General features: G+C 43.8%; 1 protein-coding gene across 1 annotated transcript; it reads right to left on the bottom strand.

Moving 5' to 3' along the window:
- Positions 1 to 9,973: 9,973 nt before the first annotated feature.
- Positions 9,974 to 12,523, bottom strand: LOC135276670 (putative methyl-CpG-binding domain protein 3-like 5). Its single transcript, XM_064380729.1, has 3 exons — positions 12,445 to 12,523; positions 10,155 to 10,732; positions 9,974 to 10,089 (listed from the first exon to the last, which is right to left on the bottom strand). The coding sequence occupies exons 1-3, from the start codon at positions 12,487 to 12,489 to the stop codon at positions 10,068 to 10,070; spliced, it is 645 nt and encodes a 214-aa protein (XP_064236799.1). The 5' UTR covers positions 12,490 to 12,523; the 3' UTR covers positions 9,974 to 10,067.
- Between the last annotated feature and the right edge of the window lie 7,579 nt (positions 12,524 to 20,102).

Raw genomic sequence — 20,102 nt, 5'->3', positions numbered from 1 at the left:
AGTTATAGCTTGACGATGTTTGTCGCAGTGTTGTATACAGTAGTGAAAAATTGGAAATGACACAAGCTCATGTTCAATATGCTATAATACAGGTACACCAGAGGTTACCAGGCAGCCATCCAAAAACAGGTTCTAAAAGGGTTAATGAGTTGAAAAGATATTCATATTTTGACAAGCAGAAAAAAGAAATATAAATATTTCAATATATATAATACATATATAGTTAATGGTTCATTTTTTTCCCAGAAGTTGATTTTGAAGATATTATTGATGAGTTTGCTTCCATTAAAACCAGGAAAGCACTGGGCATGGTGGTGTGCACCTGTAATCTCATCTACTCAGGAGGCTGAGGTGGGAGAATGGCTTGAGCCCAGGAGGTCAAGGCTGCAGTGAGCCAAGATGGCACCACTGCACTCCAGCCTGGGAAACGGAGCAAGAATCTGAGTCCAAAAATAATAAAAAAAATTATTTTAAAATCTTACAAAAATTTAAACACAAACAGGAAATTAAAATTTTAATAATTTTGGTTTGGGGATACATAAAACATTTAAACAATGTTTTAAATTCTAATATACTTTCCAATTTTTCAATATTTTTTCAACTAATGTTTTGGGATGCAAAGCGTGTTGTACATGGTCAATAAATATTTTGTGAGTGAATGGATTTGTATTTCCTTGCACACCATAAATTATTCGGATTATAAGAAGGCAAACTTATTTCATGTTGTATTTATGGGATTAGAGAACCATGCAGTTTGTACTGCGTCTCCTGTCTCCCTCTAGTGGAGATGAATGAGACCACAGGGGTAAAAGAATGGCAAGTGTAGTTTGATGACAGTAAGAAATCTAACTCTCTGGCCAGGCGTGGTGGCTCACGCCTGTACTCCCAGCACTTTGGGAAGCCAAGGTGACAGACCACTTGAGGTCAGGAGTTCGAGACCAGCCTGACTAACATGGTGAAACCTCCGTCTCTACCAAAAATAATGATTTTTAACTAATCCTAACAATTGTGCAAATTTATGGGGTACAGGTGGGATTTTGATACATGCGTACAATTTGTAATGATTTAATTGTTGATGGTCATAATGTGACCTCTGTTTTTGTCTGCTTAGGTTAAACAAATTTAAACAAGACACATAGCAAAGGAGATGAAGCAGAGGGTAGCCTATTGCAAAGGAAAAGGAATATTTTGAAAGTTAACAGACAGGGCCCAGTGGCTCACGCCTGTAATTCCAGCACTTTGGGAGGCCGAGGAAGGTGGATTACCTGAGGTCAGAAGTTTGAGACCAGCCTGGCCAATATGGTGAAACCCTGTCTCTACTAAAAAATACAAAAATTAGCTTGGCACCTGTAATCCCAGCTACTCAGGTGGCTGAGGCAGGAGAATCACTTGAACCCAGGAGGTGCGGGTTGCAATGAGCTGAGATTGTGCCATTGCACTCCAGCCTGGGAGACAGAGCAAGACTCTAACTCAAAAGCCAACAAATAATAATAATAATTAATTATTTCTTCACCAGACAGTCAAATAACCTCTGCTTAATGCTTTCCAGTGACAGGGAGTCATCCCCAAAGCAGTCTGTTTGATAGATAGATAATAGATAGTTAGGGCCAGACGCAGCGGCTCACACCTATAATCCTAGCACTTTGGGAGGCCGACGGGGGCATACCATCTGAGGTCAGGAGTTCCAGACCAGCCTGGCCAACATGGTGAAACCCCCGTCTCTACTAAAAATACAAAAATTAGTCGTGTGTGGTGGTGCATGCCTGTAATCCCAGCTACTGGGGAGGCTGAATCAGGAGAATAGCTTGAACCCAGGAGGCGGAGGTTGAAGTGAGCTGAGTCGTGCTACCGCACTCCAGCCTTGGCAACAAAGCTAAATTCCATTTCAAAAAAAAAAAAGATAGATGGGTGGATATTTCTATTTATTTACCTAATTATATTTTTTAGAACCAGTTTAGATTTATAGAAATATTGAGGTGATAGTACAAAGGATTTTCATATATACAGCACACAGGGTCTGCTTTTTTTTTTTTTTTTTGAGACAGAGTCTTACTCTGTCACCCAGCTGGAGTGCAGTGGCGCAATCTCTGCTCACTGCAACCTTCACCCTCCGAGTTCAAGTAATTTCTTCCTCAGCCTCCCGAGTAGCTGGACAGGCATGCGCCACCACACCCAGCTAATTTTGTATTTTTAGTAGAGAAAGCGTTTCGCTATGTTGGCCAGGCTAGTCCTGAACTCCTGACCTCAGGTGATCCACCCCCCTCAGCCTCCCAAAGTGCTGGGATAACGGGCATGAGCCACCGTGCCTTGCCAGTGTTTTGTTTGTTTGTTTGTTTTTGTTTTTTTTAGTGCTGTTTGTTTTTAAGACAGGGTCTCACTCTGTCACCCAGGCTGGAGTGCAGTGGCACAATCACAGCTCACTGCAGCCTTAAACTCTTGGGCTCAAGTGATCCTCCCCGCCTCAGCCTCCTGAGTAGCTGGGACCACAGGCACGTACCACCACACCTGGCTAATTTTTTTTTTTTTTTTTTAGAGATCTTGCCATGTTACCCAGGCTGGTCTTGAACTCCTGGCCTCAAGCTGTCCTCCTACCTTAGCCTCCGAAAGTGCTAGGATTACAGGCATTTGCCACAGCACCCAGCACCTTGTTCTGTTCTGTGAAAGTGACACAGAATGATGTAATCATCCTTCAGATATTTGAAAACATCTAACAACCTATCATTTCAGCATTTTCTTTCGTGGATCCGCTATGTGGTTTCTTCAATTCCTCTAAGTGTGGTGTATTTTTAAGTTTTTGTGTCTTCTGGATCGAACATAAATGTCACTATTTCCATGAAGTGATGTAGAAATTAACCAGCTCATTCCCTTCCTCTCTCTATCCTGTGAATGTTTTAGCAACAAGGATACCATTCCTAAGGCAGAGCAGATTCTTGCAGGAGCTCAATAAATGTTTGAGTAATGAAGAAAGAAGAGAAAAAGGAGAAAATAGGAAATAAGCACTTAAATAATATTTTTGAAATCTTGATCCTTTTTATCTTGCTATGCCATGGCCAAATTCTGATTCTTTCTTTAAAAAGTCTCTATGGGCCAAATGCAGAGGCTTATGCCTGTAATCCCAGCATTTGGAGAGGCCAAAGTGGGAGGATCACTTGAGCCCAGCAGTTTGAGACCAGCCTGGGGCAACATAGCGAGACCCCATCTCTACAAAAAAAAAATACAAAAATTAGCTGAGCCTGGTGGTGTGCACCTATAGTCCCAGCTACTCCAGAGGCTAAGATAGGAGGATGGCTTGAGCCCAGGAGAGGGAGGCTGCAGCGAGCTGTGATCATGCCACTACCTTCCAGCCTGGGCGACAGAGCAACACCATGTCTTGAAAAAAATTAAAATACAAATGAAAATTCTGTTTTAATGACTAAAAAGTATAAATGTCTCAAAGTGGGACATACTTATGCTAAAATATGAGACATGAAATATTTAGTATATACCGCTAATAATAATTATTTACTGCTTATGAGAAATTCAGATTTAACTGGCCATCTGGGATTTTTCTTTGCTCCACATCTGGCAGCTGCAGGGGTTAGAACACAAGGAGATGCCGGCTAGTCTACATCTTGAGCCTGAGCCACCACATTGTCCACTTCATACATCATGGAAAAACAATGATACAAACAGGATTCGAAATATAGAGTCACTTAAAAGGGACAGTCACATCTGATACATATGCCAGAACCATTATTTTGGATATGAAGAAAGAAGTATATAGTTTTCATGCATGGAAAATGAGTATTCTACTTGCTCCCGTTAACAAAGATTAAACAAAATATTTCAATAATATGAATTTGGAGGGAAGCCTGCCCCAAGTCTTTCATTTGTAGGTTCAGATATGCCTTCAATAAACACTACCTGGGGAAAAAACGTCTATTTTTTACATTTTATTTTTATTTATTTATTGAGACAGAGTCTCGCTCTGTCACCTAGACTGGAGTGCAGTGGGTGATCTCAGCTCACTGCAACCTCCACCTCCTGGGTTCAAGTGATTCTCCTTCCTCAGCCTCCTGAATAGCTGCAATTACAGGAGCCCACCACCACACATGGCTAATTTTTGTATTTTTAGTAGAGATGGGGTTTTGCCATGTTGGCCAGGCTGGTCTCGAACTCCTGACCTCAGGTGATCCACTCACCTCGACCTCCCAAAGTGTTGGGATTACAGGCATGAGCCACCACACGTGGCCTATTTTTTTACATTTTAAATCAGGCAATTATAAAATATCAAACATCTATATTCCAATCACCCAGAATGGACAATTACTGACATTTTGTTATATTCACTTTGAGTCTTTTTTTTCTTTGAAACAGGAGCTTGCTCTGTTACCCAGGCTAGAGTGCAATGGCACGATCTCAGCTCACTGCAACCTCTGCCTCCCGGGTTCAAGCAATTCTCCTGCTTCAGCCTCCCAAGTAACTGGGATTACAGGTGTGCACCACCACTCCCAGCTAATTTTTGTATTTTTAGTAAAGGCTGGGTTTTGCCATGTTGGCCAGGCTGGTCTCCAACTCCTGACCTTGTGATCCGCCAGCCTTAATCTCCCAAAGTGCTCACTTTGAGTCTTTTAAAAATAACATTTTACAAACAAGTAGTCTCTCGTTGGCTCCCCAGACAGTCCGATTTCTCTCCTCCATGTTTCCCAGAGCAGGCAAATATCATTATTTATTTGGTGTATATACTTCTCTGAATTTCATACACATACATTATATACATCCAAATATATATTAATAACATCTAAGCATGTATTCATATGCAAAGCACATTGCCTAGCATTGTTTAGTGAATTTACATTTTTACATATATACAAAACACGTGTGCTTATTATGTTTGATCCTACTTTTTGGTTAAATTGTCCTTTTTTTTTTTTCCTTTGAGACAGAGTTTCGCTCTTGTTACCCAGGGTGGAGTGCAACGGCTCACCGCAACCTCCGCCTCCTGGGTTCAGGCAATTCTCCTGCCTCAGCCTCCTGAGTAGCTGGGATTACAGGCACGCGCCACCATGTTCAGCTAATTTTTTGTATTTTTAGTAGAGACGGGGTTTCACCATGTTGACCAGGATGGTCTCGATCTCTTGACCTCGTGATCCACCCGCCTTGGCCTCTCAAAGTGCTGGGATTACAGGCGTGAGCTACCGCGCCCAGCTTAAATTGTTCTTTAAAGATGAGTGCAGCTGAGCGCGGTGGCTCACTCCTGAAATACCAGCACTTTGGGAGACTGAGGCGGGCAGATCACCTGGAGTCAGGAGTCTGAGACCAGCCTGGCCAATAGGGTGAAGCCCTGTCTCTACTAAAAATACAAAATTAGCCGAGCATGGTGGTGGGTGCCTGTAATCCCAGCTACTCGGAAGGCTGAGGCAGGAGAATCACTTGAACCCAGGAGGCAGAGGTTGCAGTGAGCTGAGATTACTCCACTGCACTCCTGTCTGGGTGACAGATCCACACTCCGTCTCAAAAAAAAAAAAAAAAAAAAAAGATGAATCCTCTGCTGCTGGGTACTGAGTACCAGCTTGACTGGAGAGACCCCCACCCAGGTGGTGCTGAAGGAACTGAGAGGCAGACACCCAGATGGAACGGCAAAGTGGGACTATCCGAGGGGCCAGCAGCCTTCCAACCTGAGAACCTCAGGGACTGACGGCATTCCAGGCTGAAGACCCTGCGCAGATTCTGATCCACGTATTTACTCTCTTCTGAACAGGTGATTATTATTAACAAACGTATTCTGTATTTTCTCATAACTCAAAAATTTACCAAGTAAGCAGCTGTTACCCACTTACCACTGATCACAGGCAAACTAAAAGGTGTTCTCCACGAGGGAGCCACAGGGGCAGGGGCATATATCTCAAAGAATTGTTGTAACCGTTGTGTGATATTTATACATTGTCCTGCCACTTTGGAACGCCTGAAGTGGTTTTCCAATTGGGGTGGGGGCGGCTAGGTTTTCCTTGCCATCGTTCTTCCCACAAACAATATATGCTATCATATACTCAGCATTCATCAATATTCATCTCCACAGCTGGGAATCTAATTCTCTATATTATAATTCATAGCCAAACACATAGTGATTACTTGTTTGCACCCAGCGTTCTAACTACAGGAAGGGAATGGGGGAAGCGGGTTTTTACAAGATCATGCATTGAGGTGCACACCCCCACAGAGCTAAGCAATCTGGTGTGAAAGAGAATACCCATCCTTGTCCAAGTAATGAGGAACAACCGGATAGCACATAATTAAAGCACCACATTTGATGATGCAGATCATTTAAGAAACGTGGGAGGCTGGGTGTGGTTGCTCACACCTGTAATCCCAGCACTTTGGGAGGCTGAGGCAGGCAGATCACTAGGTCAGGAGTTCGAGACCAGCCTGATCAACATGGTCTCTACTAAAAATACAAAAATTAGCCAGGCGTGGTGGTACATGCCTGTAATTGCAGCTACTCAGGAGGCTGAGGCCGGAGAATCGCTTGAACCTGGGATGCGGAGGTTGCAGTGAGCTGAGATCATGCCATTGTACTTCAGCCTGGGTGACAGAGCAAGACTCTGTCTCAGAAAAAAAAAAATCCACATAAAACTTCTGACTTCCCTAAAACTTAACTAATAATTGCCTATTGACCAGAAGTTTTCCCAAATATATGCTTGATTAGCACATATTTTGTAGGCCATGTATGTTATATACTATATTCATATAATAAAGCAAGCTAGAGAAAAGAAAATGTTAAGAAAATCATAAGGGCCAGTTGCGGTGGCTCATGCCTGTAATCCCAGCACTTTGGGAGGCCGAGGAGGGAGGATCACCTTAGGTCAGGAGTTCGAGACCAGCCTGGCCAACATGGTGAAATCCCATCTCTACTAAAGATACAAAAATTAGCCAAGCATGGTGGCAGGCGCCTGTAACCCCAGCTACTTGGGAGGCTGAGACAGGAGAATTGCTTGAACCCAGGAGGTGGAGGTTGCAGTGAACTGAGAGCAAACCATTGCACTGCAGCCTGGGTAACGAGTGCACTGGAGCCCGGCTAACAAGAGTGAAACTCTGTCTCAAAAAAAGGAAAGAGAGAGAAAGGGAAGGAAGGAAGGGAGAGAGAAAGAAAGGAAGGAAGGAAGAAAGAGTAAGAAAGGAAATAGAGAAAAAAATTATATGGAAGAAAAAGTATGAAGCAAATCATAAAAGTCTCCATCCTCATCATCTTTAGGTTGAGTAGACTGTGGAAGAGGAGGAAGGGGAGGAGCTGGTCTTGCTGTGTCAGGGTGGCAGACATGGAAGAAAAATCCATGTATAAATCGATGCAGTTCAAACTCTTGTTCAAGCGTGAACTGTAACAACCTTGTTGGTTTCTTGTGTAACCATTTTTGGCTTAAAATCTATTATATCTAATATTGGCAAAGCCACCCCAGCTCTGCCAAGTGTATTCTGTATAGTTTTCAGCTATATTTAGTTCCTACCTTGGGGATTGAGCTAGTATCTAAAATTTAAAAGAATCCGGTTTGACTTGATACTAACTTACCAGTGTGTTTCCCTATGGCCAAACCTACTGCTAGAGATGCCTCAAAGGTGGCCTCAGGGGAGGTCCGTCAAGGGGCTATCCCAGACCATCTCGAGATGGCATCAGTCGGGATTTCAAAGATGGAAGAACCTGAAGGATGCCTCTGGGATAATCCATCCCAAGTATTTATTAGGGGGAACTTACATCCAGTGTCCTCATGATGGACAGTGAGAAAGATGTAACACCAGGCCTGTCTTTAACAAGAGGGTCGGGTTTTGGGGTTTGTGTGAGTATTCAAGGAGCCTGACTGAGGGAGGAGCTAGTTTCTACGTGTTCGGCAGCATGTTGATACTCCACCTCCTGGGTTCAAGCGATCCTCCTGCCTCAGCCTCCATAGTAGCTGGGATTACAGGCATGCGCCACCATGCCCAGTTAATTTTGTATTTTTAGTAGAGACGTGGTTTCTCCATGTTGATCAGGCTGGTCTCGAACTTCCGACCTCAGATGATCCACCCGCCTTGGTCTCCCAAAGTGCTGGGATTACAGGTGTAATAAACGTCTCCCTCTCTGTCCCAGGAAACCCAATTTCTCACCACAATTGTGTAGGGCAACATCCTACATAGCTTGGTCCATGCCTTGGAATGCTCCCTGGCACCTTCTAGAGCCCAGAGTACCTCTAATCGTACAGTGCAGAATAGACAGCTGGCCGGGTCACAGAGCAGTCAAGGACCACTGCGTTTTCTCAGTCAGGAGAAAGGAAAGTAGCGGGAGGCCGGGTGCTGTGGCTTACACCTGTAATCCCAGCATTCTGGGAAGCCAAGGCAGGCAGATCACCTGAGATCAGGAGTTCGAGTCCAGCCTGGCCAACTTGGCAAAACCCCGTCTCTACTAAAAATACAAAAATTAGCCATGCATGGTGACAGGCACCTGTAATCCTAGATACTTGAGAGGGTGAGGCAGGAGACTCACTTGAACCCTGGAGGCAGAGGTTGCAGTGAGCCACGCCATTGCACACTCCAGCCTGGATGACAGAATGAGACTGTTTCTAATAATAAAAAAGGTGGGGAGCCAGGCTCGGTGCCTCACACCTGTAATCCCAGCACTTTGGGAGGCCAAGGCAGGAGGCTTACAAGGTCAGGAGTTCAAGACCAGCCTGACCAACATGCATTCCAGCCTGGGCAGCAGAGCAAATTAAAAAATATATATATATATTATATATAATATTAAATATTATATATAATATATAAATATATAAATATAAAATAATATATAATATTAATATCATATATAATATTAAAATATATATATGTATGACTACAAAACAGTAAATGATCTTTCAGCATAGATTAATTACTTCTTGGTTAAAAAGTTATATTTTATGAAAACAACAAAATTATCTTTGGTGTTCTATGTTCACCATTTGGGTGACAAGTACACTAGAAACCGAATCCACACCAGTAAGCAATATATTAATAAAACGAACAAATATAGGTACCCCTGAATCTAAAAAATAAAAATGTAATTTAAAAATAAAAATTTGTTACATTAGAACTTTTTTTTTTTTTTTTTGAGATGGAGTTTCGCTCTTGTTACCCAGGCTGGAGTGCAATGGCGCGATCTCGGCTCACCGCAACCTCCGCCTCCTGGGTTCAGGCAATTCTCCTGCCTCAGCCTCCTGAGTAGCTGGGATTACAGGCACGCGCCACCACGCCCAGCTAATTTTTTTTTTTTTTTTTTTTTTTTTTGTATTAGTAGAGACGAGGTTTCACCATTTTGACCAGGATGGTCTCGATCTCTTGACCTCGTGATCCACCCGCCTCGGCCTCCCAAAGTGCTGGGATTACAGGCTTTAAGAACTTTTTTATAAAAAAAAAATTTTAAGTAAAAAAAAAAAATTCAAGGCTTTTTGTGTAAAAAAATAAAAATTTAATGTTAAATTATGTAACATAACCATTTCACTTAAAACTTCTGCAATATAATTTCACTTTTTAGACTTCTTTAAAATTAAATTAGAATTTAATAGAAAAACTAATTAAAATCAAGCTGGTCACAGTGGTTTACACCTGTAATCCCAGTACTTTGGGAGACCGAGGAGGGTATATCATCTGAGGTTAGGAGTTTGAGACCAGCCTGACCAACATGGAGAAACCATGTGTCCACTAAAAATACAAAATTAGCTGGACGTGGTGGCGCATGCCTGTCCTAGCTATTCAGGAGGCTGAGGCAGGAGGATCGCTTGAACCTGGCAGGCAGAGGTTGTGGTGAACCAAGATCATGCCATTGCACTCCAGCCAGGGCAACAAGAGCAAAACTCCGTCTCGAAAAAAAGAAAGAAAAACTAATTAAAATCCTGGTAAACAGAAATTGAGGTATACAATGACGTGTAAAGGTCTCCCTCTCTGTCCCAGGAAACCAAATTTCTCACCACAAAACCATCCACTCCTTACACCTTTGCCTTTAAATGCTTTTAATAAAGAACAGGTGGGGAAGGAGAAAGTCTGACAATTCATAGTAGCAAAGAGGTTGGGCATTAAAAGATAGGGACCTAAAACCCAGGACTGTCACCGCTGACTCCCCTCACCCGGGGCCACACCCCACAGCTTATCAGCGCCCCCTCCTCCACTTTATCTACTCCTCAGCATTTCTGTCTGCCTCCCTGGCCAGCCTGTCTGTCTGCAAGGCCTTGGCCAGTCTCTCCCTGGCTTTCTTCACCTTCCGGGCCTGTCTCCGGATATCTGCATGAGTCACCAATTGGCCAGAGAGGGGCGGTGGGAGCTGACAACCCACTCCTGGGGGAGCCCCTGCCCCAGCTGGAAGCTGCCCAGGGGTAGGCTCAGGGCGAATGTGTGTGAGCTCAGCACGAGCTCTGTCCAGAGATTCCCCAGCCATGCATGGAGCGAGAACACTTAAGATGCTGTCCAAATCCAGTGGACTTGAAGAACCTTCTCCTTGGCTGCTGCAGGGGGGCAGGGCCTGCATTCTCCGGTAGGCACAGAGCTGCCGTGGCTTCTCCAGGTGCTCCTCGCCTTTTTTGTGTCTGACCTGGTTGTCAGGATGAGACCTGATCCTTGTCACTGGCTTCTGGAAGATACAGCTAGTGAGTCTCATGGGGAGGGCAGCCCTGGCAGCTCGTCTCCGATGGGCCTTGGACACGTGGATACCTCGTTTCTTCTGTAAGGCCCAGGGTATCATGCTTCTTTTGAGCTTCCCCTTTCAAAAGAAAAGAAAATGTGAAATTTCATCCAAATGGAAGCTGGAGAAGATCAGCTCTGGGGGCTTCTCTCTTTCTGCGGAAATGGGTCTCAAATGACACCATCCATCCTCAGCACCTGCAGGGTTTCTTAAACCCAGATCTCTGGACCTGAACCCAGGGAAGTCTAGGGTGGACCCAAGTGTCTGCATTTCTCCGTGTGATGCTGATGCTGCTGGCAGAGGCTCCAGGCATCAACACTGGGTCCTGGGACCTCACTGGGCTGATGTGAGTCAAGGAATGAAAGCTCAAGATCATGACCCAGGGCCAATTCCAGATGGTATTCCCACTCACCCTCCTCAGAGGACACCCCTCTCTTCTCTTCCCTGCCACTGTCAGCTACACACATGCTGGTGCCTCCTGACCCATCCCCAACAGGACATCGGGATCCCAGAGTTCCCTGTTACCCAAGACCTCAGATTTCTCTGTATCTCTTTTTGATGTGCTTCAGGACACATCATTTTCACAGCTCCTTGACTCTGTGGTCTCCAAAGAAATAAATTGTGCACTCGCCAACCCTTAAATACTCACTGCCACACCCAGATCCCATCTTCACCTGAACTACTCCTGCTCATGAAGAAAAGCCTCAGAAACACCATGTTTACTTTCTATTTCTAATAAGCTCAATTAACTAGAATTATACAATGAGAGACTGTTTTGATGACATGCTGCAAAAGATGATGAAGTAGTCCTTAAGATTTGAAATCCATTCTTGCTCTATCTCAAATTGGAAGACTCTGGTCTCCTGAAGCTGTTTCAAACACAAACCTCATCAGTGCACTTTTCATTATAAAGCCTTCATTTCTGTCCTTCTTGTTTCATTTCTGTTGTCCTGGCATAAAGATTGATACTCTTTACACTACCCAACATGTTTCAGTATGGAGGGAAAATTATTTAGTCCCTTTAGGTACAGGGCACCTATGATGTGCCAAGCTGTGCAGTAGAACCCCTGATACAGAAATAAATTCATCAAGTCACTATTCTGTCGATTTTCATCTTGGTGCAAAGGAAGACATAATAAGCACACTAAAAACAAATTTCTGATTGTTGGAAACAGATGCTTGGTGACCAGAAAGGGTACCCTTTCTGCAGAAAGTAAAGATTGCCTTGCTGAGAGATCCTTTGTCTCAGTGCTGGCTTTTCTTTGCAGCACGGAGCATTTGTTTCCAACAGCATAGAATATCAGATATATTTAAGTTCCATAACAAACAAGAAGGGAGAGACAGGGAAGGATGGAGGGAGGAGAAAGGGAGAAACAGAAAAGAAAGAAATTCGCTGCAGTGAATCATGACAGTGAGTTTAGAAAAGGACTAACTAATCATGAAATTTTACCAGAGAACTATTTTTTTTAAAGGGACTAAGCAATTTCTGGTTCAAGAACTTTCTGGAAAGGGAGACAATTTGAAGAGTGCAAGGCTAAATAATACTTCTTTCCCTTCCTAGTGATGTTGGATTAAAAAAAAAAATCAGAGCTATTATCCCCATATAGCTTCATGGGGAAAAATGAGAATACCTTAAATATTATTCAACAATTATTAACACCTAGGGTATAACTTTCCACCACATAGCATCTAGTTTTAAGAACAACTCCCTGCTAACTGTAAAGATGTTTTACAGGAAGAAAAAGGACACAAATGGACATTCTTGTGGTCAGTAAGGATCCGGTACTCACCAGAACAGGCGGGCTTGGAAAAGATCTGGACCCAGGCTCTCCCATGGCTGTTGAGTTTCTCCTGCTGACCCCACTCCTGAGATGCAGACAGCCCCTGGCTTGCTGGAAAATGCAGTGACTTCTGCCTCTGGCTCCCCTTTTATATAGGGAGGGAGTGATAATGCAATTAGCGGCTAATCCACAGGGAACACCCTGTCTCCACCCATTGGATTTGAGGCATTTCTAAATCCTTATATGGAATCCAATGTGGTGTTACCAACATAGAGTGTTAGTAGGAAATAATTTAATATGTTTTTGTTGGGGAGGGTGGTACTTGCAGTTAATATCAGCATTTTAGATATGTTTTCCTTTTCTCCCATTCTTTCAAACATCTTTGAAAGCATTCTATAGAAATAGGGATGGAATTGTCTATGTACATAAATTTTCATGTCATATTTGATTTAGTAACAAAAATTAAAGACCATTTAAATGTTCATCCAGGCTGGGTGTGGTGGCTCACATCTTTAATCCCATCACTTTGGGAGGCCAAGGTGGGTGGATCACCTGAGGTTAGGAGTTAGAGACGAACTTGGCCAACATGGTGAAACGCTGTCTCTACTAAAAATACAAAAATTAGCCAGGTGTGGTGGCGGCCAACCTGTAATCCCAGCTACTTGGAAGGCTGAGGCAGGAGAATCGCTTGAACCTGGGAGGCAAAGGTTGCAGTGAGCTGAGATTCCACCATTGTACTCCAGCCTGGGTGACAAGAGTAAAACTCTATCTAAAAAAGAAATGTTCATACAGAAAATAATGCCCAATGGTCTTCCAGTGTTGCTTACTGTGTGCCTTGGTTGGGATATCTGCTTTTGAACTTTCACTTTAGTAATCTAGCCTTTTGCTAGGTTCAATCTCATCTTATTTTCTCCCTTTTTTTTTTTTTTTTGGTGGTGTTTGTCTTCTGAAATAGGGTCTTTGAGACAGTATGTCGCCCAGACTAAAGTGCAGTGGCTCAATCACAGCTCACTGCAGCCTGCACCTTCTGGGCTCAAGTGATCCTCCCACCTCAGCCTTCTGAGTAGCTGGGACCACAGGCACATCCCACTCCACCCAGCTAATTTTTTTTTTTTTTTTTTTTTGACACAGGGTTTGCCATGTTGCCCAGGCTAGTCTCACTTCCAGGCTCAAGTGATCCTCCTTCCTCCTTTTCTCAAAGTGCTGTGATTACAGGTGTGAGCCACCTCATCCAGCCAATTTCTTACATTCTTAATTGCAGTTCTAACTACAAGACAGAATAACTTTAATTAAATAATAGGTTGAAAAGCAGCTACACACTGAGTGAGAGACAATCTTTCTTTTCAGTACCATAAAACGCAAAATGGTAAGGAGAAAATTATAACTTGGATCACATTAAATTATATTAAGATGAAAAAGATGTATTAAGAGCTCCTATTAATCAATCTGGACATGGTGGCTCACACCTGTAATCCCAGCACTTTGGGAGGCTGAGGTGGGCAGATCACCCGAGGTCAGGAGTTTGAGATCAGCCTGGCCAACATGGTGAAACACTGTCTCTACTAAAAATACAAAAATTAGTTGGGTATGGTGGTGGGTGCCTGTAATCCCAGCTACTCGGGAGGTTGAGGCAGGAGAATCGCGTGAACCTGGGAGGCGGAGGTTGGAGTGAGCTGAGATTGCACCACTGCACTCCAGCCTAGATGACCGAGTGAGACTCCATCTCAAAAAAAAAGAAAAAAGAAAAGAAAAATACCTAATAAATAAACAGACAAAAAAAGAAATACAATCTCAACAGCCTTGGTCTTTGTGGTGACTACTCAGTTTTTTCTTACTATTTTTCATGATCTTTGCCTTGTATAAATCTTCCTGGTTTCATCCTTGGGGAGGCAGACAGATGCTAGCTATTTTGCCAATTTGGACCTGGGGCTAGGAAGTTTAAGACACAATTAACTTACATATTTAATTACATCACGGCAATTTCAATGTACGGTGCCCCCCACCCCCGACCCCAGCAAACTCCGATATACAGATACAATATACTGCACTCCAGCCTGGGTGACAAGAGTGAGACTCCATCTAAAAAAGAAAGAAAGATCTCCTATTAATCAAAATGCAGCTAGAAATTGGTGTTAGAAAATCATAGTTGGAGAAGATATTTGCATGACATGCATCCAGTAAAGTACATCAAGCCACAATACAGAATAGAAACATGTCTGTCAAATGAGAAAAAAAATACTGAAAATTTGCATACAAGATGCATGAAAAACTTCAGTAGGCACTACTGAAAAGAGAATAAATAAATGGTCAGTACAATTCTGAACATATGTCTAAATGCTGTTTAGCTTCAGATAAACACTCATAAAAATCACAGTGAGATACTCATACACACTTCTGTTGGGCTAAAATGAAAAAACAGCAATGCCAAGTGCAGACAAGGCTGTGGAGACATCGCACCATTCACGTATAGCCAGTGAGAGTTTAAATGGAAGGAAATGTACTTTGTTTCCCAACCTGGAAGTACATTGGAATCTTCCAGAGACTTTGAAAACCTAATGGCAGCACCCGTCCCTATACATTTTTATTCCACTGATGTTGGATGTACCCTGGGCTATAGGAATTTTAAAATCCCCCAAAGGCCCAAAGGACAGCGCAGGATGACACACCACTTCCTGGGTTGGCTTGGAGTCTGTGGTTCTGAACCTTGGTTTACATAAAACACACCTGGGAGTTTTCACACCTGGGCACCTTCCAGACCAGTGTCTCGGGATGTCTATGAGAGGGATCAGAAAATCAGAATTTACTTATTTATTTATTTTTTGAGACAGAATCTCACTCTGTCGCCCAGGCTGGAGAGCAGTGGCGTCACCTCAGGTCACTGCAAGCTCCGCCTCCTGGGTTAAGAGATTCTCCTGCCTCAGCCTCCCAAGTAGCTGGGTTTACAGGCATGTGCCTCCACGCCTGGCTAATTTTTGTATTCTTAGGAGAGACGGGTTTCACCATGTTGGCCAGGCTGGTCTTGAATTCCTGACCTCAAGAGATCTGCCTGCCTCAGCCTCCCAAACAGACTTTATTATTATTATTATTATTATTATTATTATTATTATTATTAGAACTCCAAGTCCTGGCTGGGTGGGGTGGCTCACGCCTGTAATCCCAGCACTTTGGGAGTCAGCACTTTGAGATCAGGAGTTTGCAGCCAGCCTGGCCAACTAAGGGAAACTCCGTCTCTACTAAAAATACAAAAATTAGGCCGGGCATGGTGGCTCACACCTATAATCCCAGCACTTTGGGAGGCCAAGGGGGACGGATCACTTGAGGTCAGGAGTTCAAGATCAGCCTGGGCAACAGGGTGAAATCCCATCTCTACTAAAAATACAAAAATTAGCCCAGCATGGTGGCACATGCCTGTAATCCCAGCTATGACAGAGGCTGAGACAGGAGAATCGCTTGAACCCAGGAGGCAGAAGTTGCAGTGATCTCAGATTGCACCACTGCACTCCAGGGCTGACAGAGTGAGACTCTGTCTCAAAAACAAAAAAACAAAACATACCTGGGCGTGGTGGCAGGCACCTATAATAACAATGACTTGGTAGACTGAGCCAGGAGAATCGCTTAAACCCAGGAGGTGGAATTTGCGGTGAGCTGAGATCATGCCACTGCACTTCAGCCTGGGTGAAAGAGCGAGACTCCATCTTGAAAAACAAAACAAAACAAAAACTCCAAATCCTTCAACTGTAAGTCAAAAAGGGACATTTCTGTCATTTCAGGGAGTCTCAGGCTTTGTGGCACATTTGAATTTCCTTTTAAAATTTAAAAGGATTGGTGTCTGGACCCCTGGCAGGGTCATTTGTATGTGTATAAGAGAGTTTGCTGAGATGCTGAGGAAGGCATCAGTACATTGAAATTGCCCTATGTGATTAAATATGTAAGCTAATTGTGTCTTAAAGTTCCTAGCCCTGGGTCCAAATTGGCAAAATAGCCAGCATCTGACTGCATCCCAGAAGACCAAACCAGGAGGATTTATACAAGGAAAGGATCATGAAAAATAATAAGAAAAAATGGAGTGTCACTGCAGAGACCAAGGCTATTGAGATTGTATTTTTTATCTGTTTATTGATTAGGTGTTGGGTTTTGTAAAATTTGTTTTGAGATGGAGTCTCACTCTGTTGCCCAGTCTGAAGTGCAATGGCATGATCTCAGATCACCACAACCTCCGCCTCCTGGATTCAAGAGATTCTTGTACTTCAGCCTCCTGAGTAGCTGGGACTACAGGTGCCCACCACCACACCAGGCTAATTTTTGTATTTTAGTAGAGATGGGGTTTCACCATGTTGGCCAGGCTGGTCTTAAACTCCTGACCTCAGGTGATCCATCTGCCTTGGCCTCCCAAAGTGCTGCGATTAGAGACACAAGCCACGCACCCAGCCATGTTTTGTTTTTAATTGTATGTATTTAAGGCATTCATGATGTTTTGATACACATATGTCATGAAATGATTACTACAATGAAGCAAAGGAACATATCCATCTCCTGACATATTGCCTTTGTGTATGTGTGTGTAGAAAGAGTGGCTGAAATCTACTCTTTAGGCAGATGCCCAGTATACAAGGCAGTAGTCCTGAGGTTGCTTGTATGAGGTGGAAGTTTGCTACAGATTGGCCATAAGCAGGAGTTTATTCTCATTCTCTTTTCCTCAATGGTTATCGCCATAGAACTTATATAGAGCAAAGTGCAAAAAATCAGACACATACGTCTTCACAAACTTTCACTAACTGAACACACCCAGGTACCCAGCGCTGAAATCAATGAACAGAATAGTGGCTTCATCCACAGGTGCCTTTTCCTGCCACCCTGTCCTGCCCCCACAAGGGCACCCTGTATTGTAACAGTGCCTAGGACTTTTTTTGCTGGTTTTCTTTTCACGTGTAGGGAACCACATGGTATGCACTGTCTTGGGTATGGATCAACCTCAGCTTTGGTGATCAGTGCTTAAGGCAGTGCCGGTTGTCATCTGTGAGTTCTGATTGCTGTGAGGAGATCCGATAGGTGCAGGTGCCCCAGTATTTATTCATTCTCCTGCTTCATTGATTGGTTTCCAGCAAGAGCTATTATGAATGCAGGTTCTGTGACCCTGAGAACATGAAATTGGTGGGCATGTGTGCACAGTGTTGAGATAAATGCTGTGTGCAAGGGAAGAATGTAGACATATATGCGGCTTTTGGGGTTTGTTTGTTTGTTTGAGACAGAGTCTCACTCTGTCTCCCAGGCTGGAGTGCAGTGGTGTAATCTTGGCTCACCGCAACCTCCACCTCCTAGGTTCAAAAGATTCTCCTGCCTCAGCCTCTCAAATAGCTGGGACTACAGGCATTCGCTACCATGCCCTGCTAATGTTTTGAATTTTTAGTAGAGATGAGGTTTCATCACGTTGGTCATGCTGATCTTGAACTCCTGACCTCAAGTAATCCACGTGCCTCAGCCTCCTAAAGTGCTGGGATTACAGGTGTGAGCCACTGTGCCCAGCCTACAGCTGTTGTTTTTGAGACAGGGTCTTGCTCTGTTACCCAGGCTGGAATGCAGTGGCTCAAAACATAACTCACTACAGCCTTGATCTCCTGGGCTCAAGTGATCCTCCCACTTCAGCCTCCTGAGAAGATGGACTACAGGCACGAATCACCATGCCTGGCAATTTTTTAGTTTTTGCAGAGATAGGGTCTTCCTATGTTGTTCAAGCTGGTGTCAGACTACTGAACTCAAGCGATCCTCCCACCTCTGCCTCCCAAAGTGCTGGGATTACAGGTGTAAGCCACTGTGCCTAGCCCTATACAGCCTTAATAGATGTTTGCATATAGTTTTCCAAAGTGGTTATTCCAGTTTCAACTCCCACTATCTCTACAGGTAAGACTGGTCTCTCCAGGGACTTGTCAGCACTAGGTGTTTCTGTGTTTTTCCCTTTAGCTAAGCTGATATCTGTATAATAGTATCTTATTGTAATTTTAATTTTTTTAGCATTTCCCTGAAGCTAGAGGGATTAAACATTTGCTCAAATTTTGCCGGTCATTTAGGCCGGGGGTGGTGGCTCATGCCTGTAATCTCAGCACTTTGGGAGGCCAAGGTGGGTGGATCACTTGAGGTCAGAAGTTCAAGACCAGCCTGGGCAACAAGTGAAACCCTATTTTTTTTTTTTTTTTTTTTTTTTTGAGACGGAGTTTTGCTCGTTACCCAGGCTGGAGTGCAATGGCGCGATCTCGGCTCACCGCAACCTCCGCCTCCTGGGTTCAGGCAATTCTCCTGCCTCAGCCTCCTGAGTAGCTGGGATTACAGGCACGCGCCACCATGCCCAGCTAATTTTTTGTATTAGTAGAGACGGGGTTTCACCATGTTGACCAGGATGGTCTCGATCTCTTGACTTCGTGATCCACCCGCCTCGGCCTCCCAAAGTGCTGAGATTACAGGCTTGAGCCACCGCGCCCGGCCGAAACCCTGTTTTTACTCAAAATACAAAAACTAGCTGGGTGTGGTGGCAGGAGCCTGTAATCCTACTTACTCAGGAGGCTGAAGCAGGAGAATCTCTTGAACCCAGAAGGCAGAGGTTGTGATGAGCCAAGATCATGCCACTACACTCCAGCCCGGGTGACAGAGTGAGACTCCATCTCCAAAAAAAATGTTTTTTACTTGTCATTTGTTTATCTTCTTTTGTGTAGGATCCATTCAACATTTTCACCCAGTTTCAAGTGTGTTTTCATTATTTTTCTCTGTTTGACATTCTTTGCATACCCTGGCTCGATGTACTTTTCTGGGGATATAGAATCAAAACCTCTTTTCCCACTCTGATTTTCCACCTTTTCTCTCTTACTGATGCATTTTAATGAATAGTTGCTCTTAATATGTCTTAATATGGTTCAAATTTTAATTTTCTTCTTTCTGTATTGAGTTTTATCATTATCAAGGAGAAACACTGTCTCCTCATTGACTGTGAAGCTGTTCTACCTTTTTTTTTTTTTTTTTTTTCTTTTTTTTTTTTGTGGGGGACAGAATTTCACTCTTGTTGCCCGGGCTGGAGGGCAATGGTGAGATCTCGGCTCACAACATCTGCCTCCCCGGTTCAAGCAATTGTCTTGCCTCAGCCTCCCCAGTAGCTGGGATTATAGGCACGTGCCACCACACCCAGCTAATTTTGTATTTTTAGTAGAGATGGGTTTCTCCATGTTGGCCAGGCTGGTCTCGAGCTCCTAACCTCAGGTGATCCACCTACCTCGGTCTCCCAAAGTGCTGGGATTACAGGTATGAGCCACCTCTCCTGGCCAAAGTAATAATTTCTTTGTAATGACTGTGTGGTATATTTTATAGGGTTGTGAATAAGTTTTGGGCTTTCTTTTCTTTTCTTTTTTTTTAGACAGAGTCACACTCTGTCACCCAGGCTGGAGTGTGATGGCACGATCTCAGCTCACTGAAACCTCTACCTCCTGGGTTCAAGAGATTCTCCTGCCTCAGCCTCCTGAGTAGCTGGAATTATAGCTGCATGCCACCCCACCTGGCTAATTTTTGTATTTTTAGTAGAGACAGGGTTTCACCATCTTGGCCAGGTTGGTCTCGAACTCCTGACCTCATGATCCACCCACCTCAGCCTCCCAAAGTGCTGAGATTATAGACATGAGCCACCATGC

Source organism: Aotus nancymaae, unplaced genomic scaffold (assembly GCF_030222135.1).
Source record: "Aotus nancymaae isolate 86718 unplaced genomic scaffold, 86718_ANA_hifiasm-v0.15.2.pri h1tg000028l, whole genome shotgun sequence".
In the NCBI taxonomy this organism is placed as follows: Eukaryota; Metazoa; Chordata; class Mammalia; order Primates; family Aotidae; genus Aotus; species Aotus nancymaae.
The sequence above is the reverse complement of the archived record's forward strand: the minus strand, read 5'-3'. Positions and strand labels throughout refer to the sequence as shown.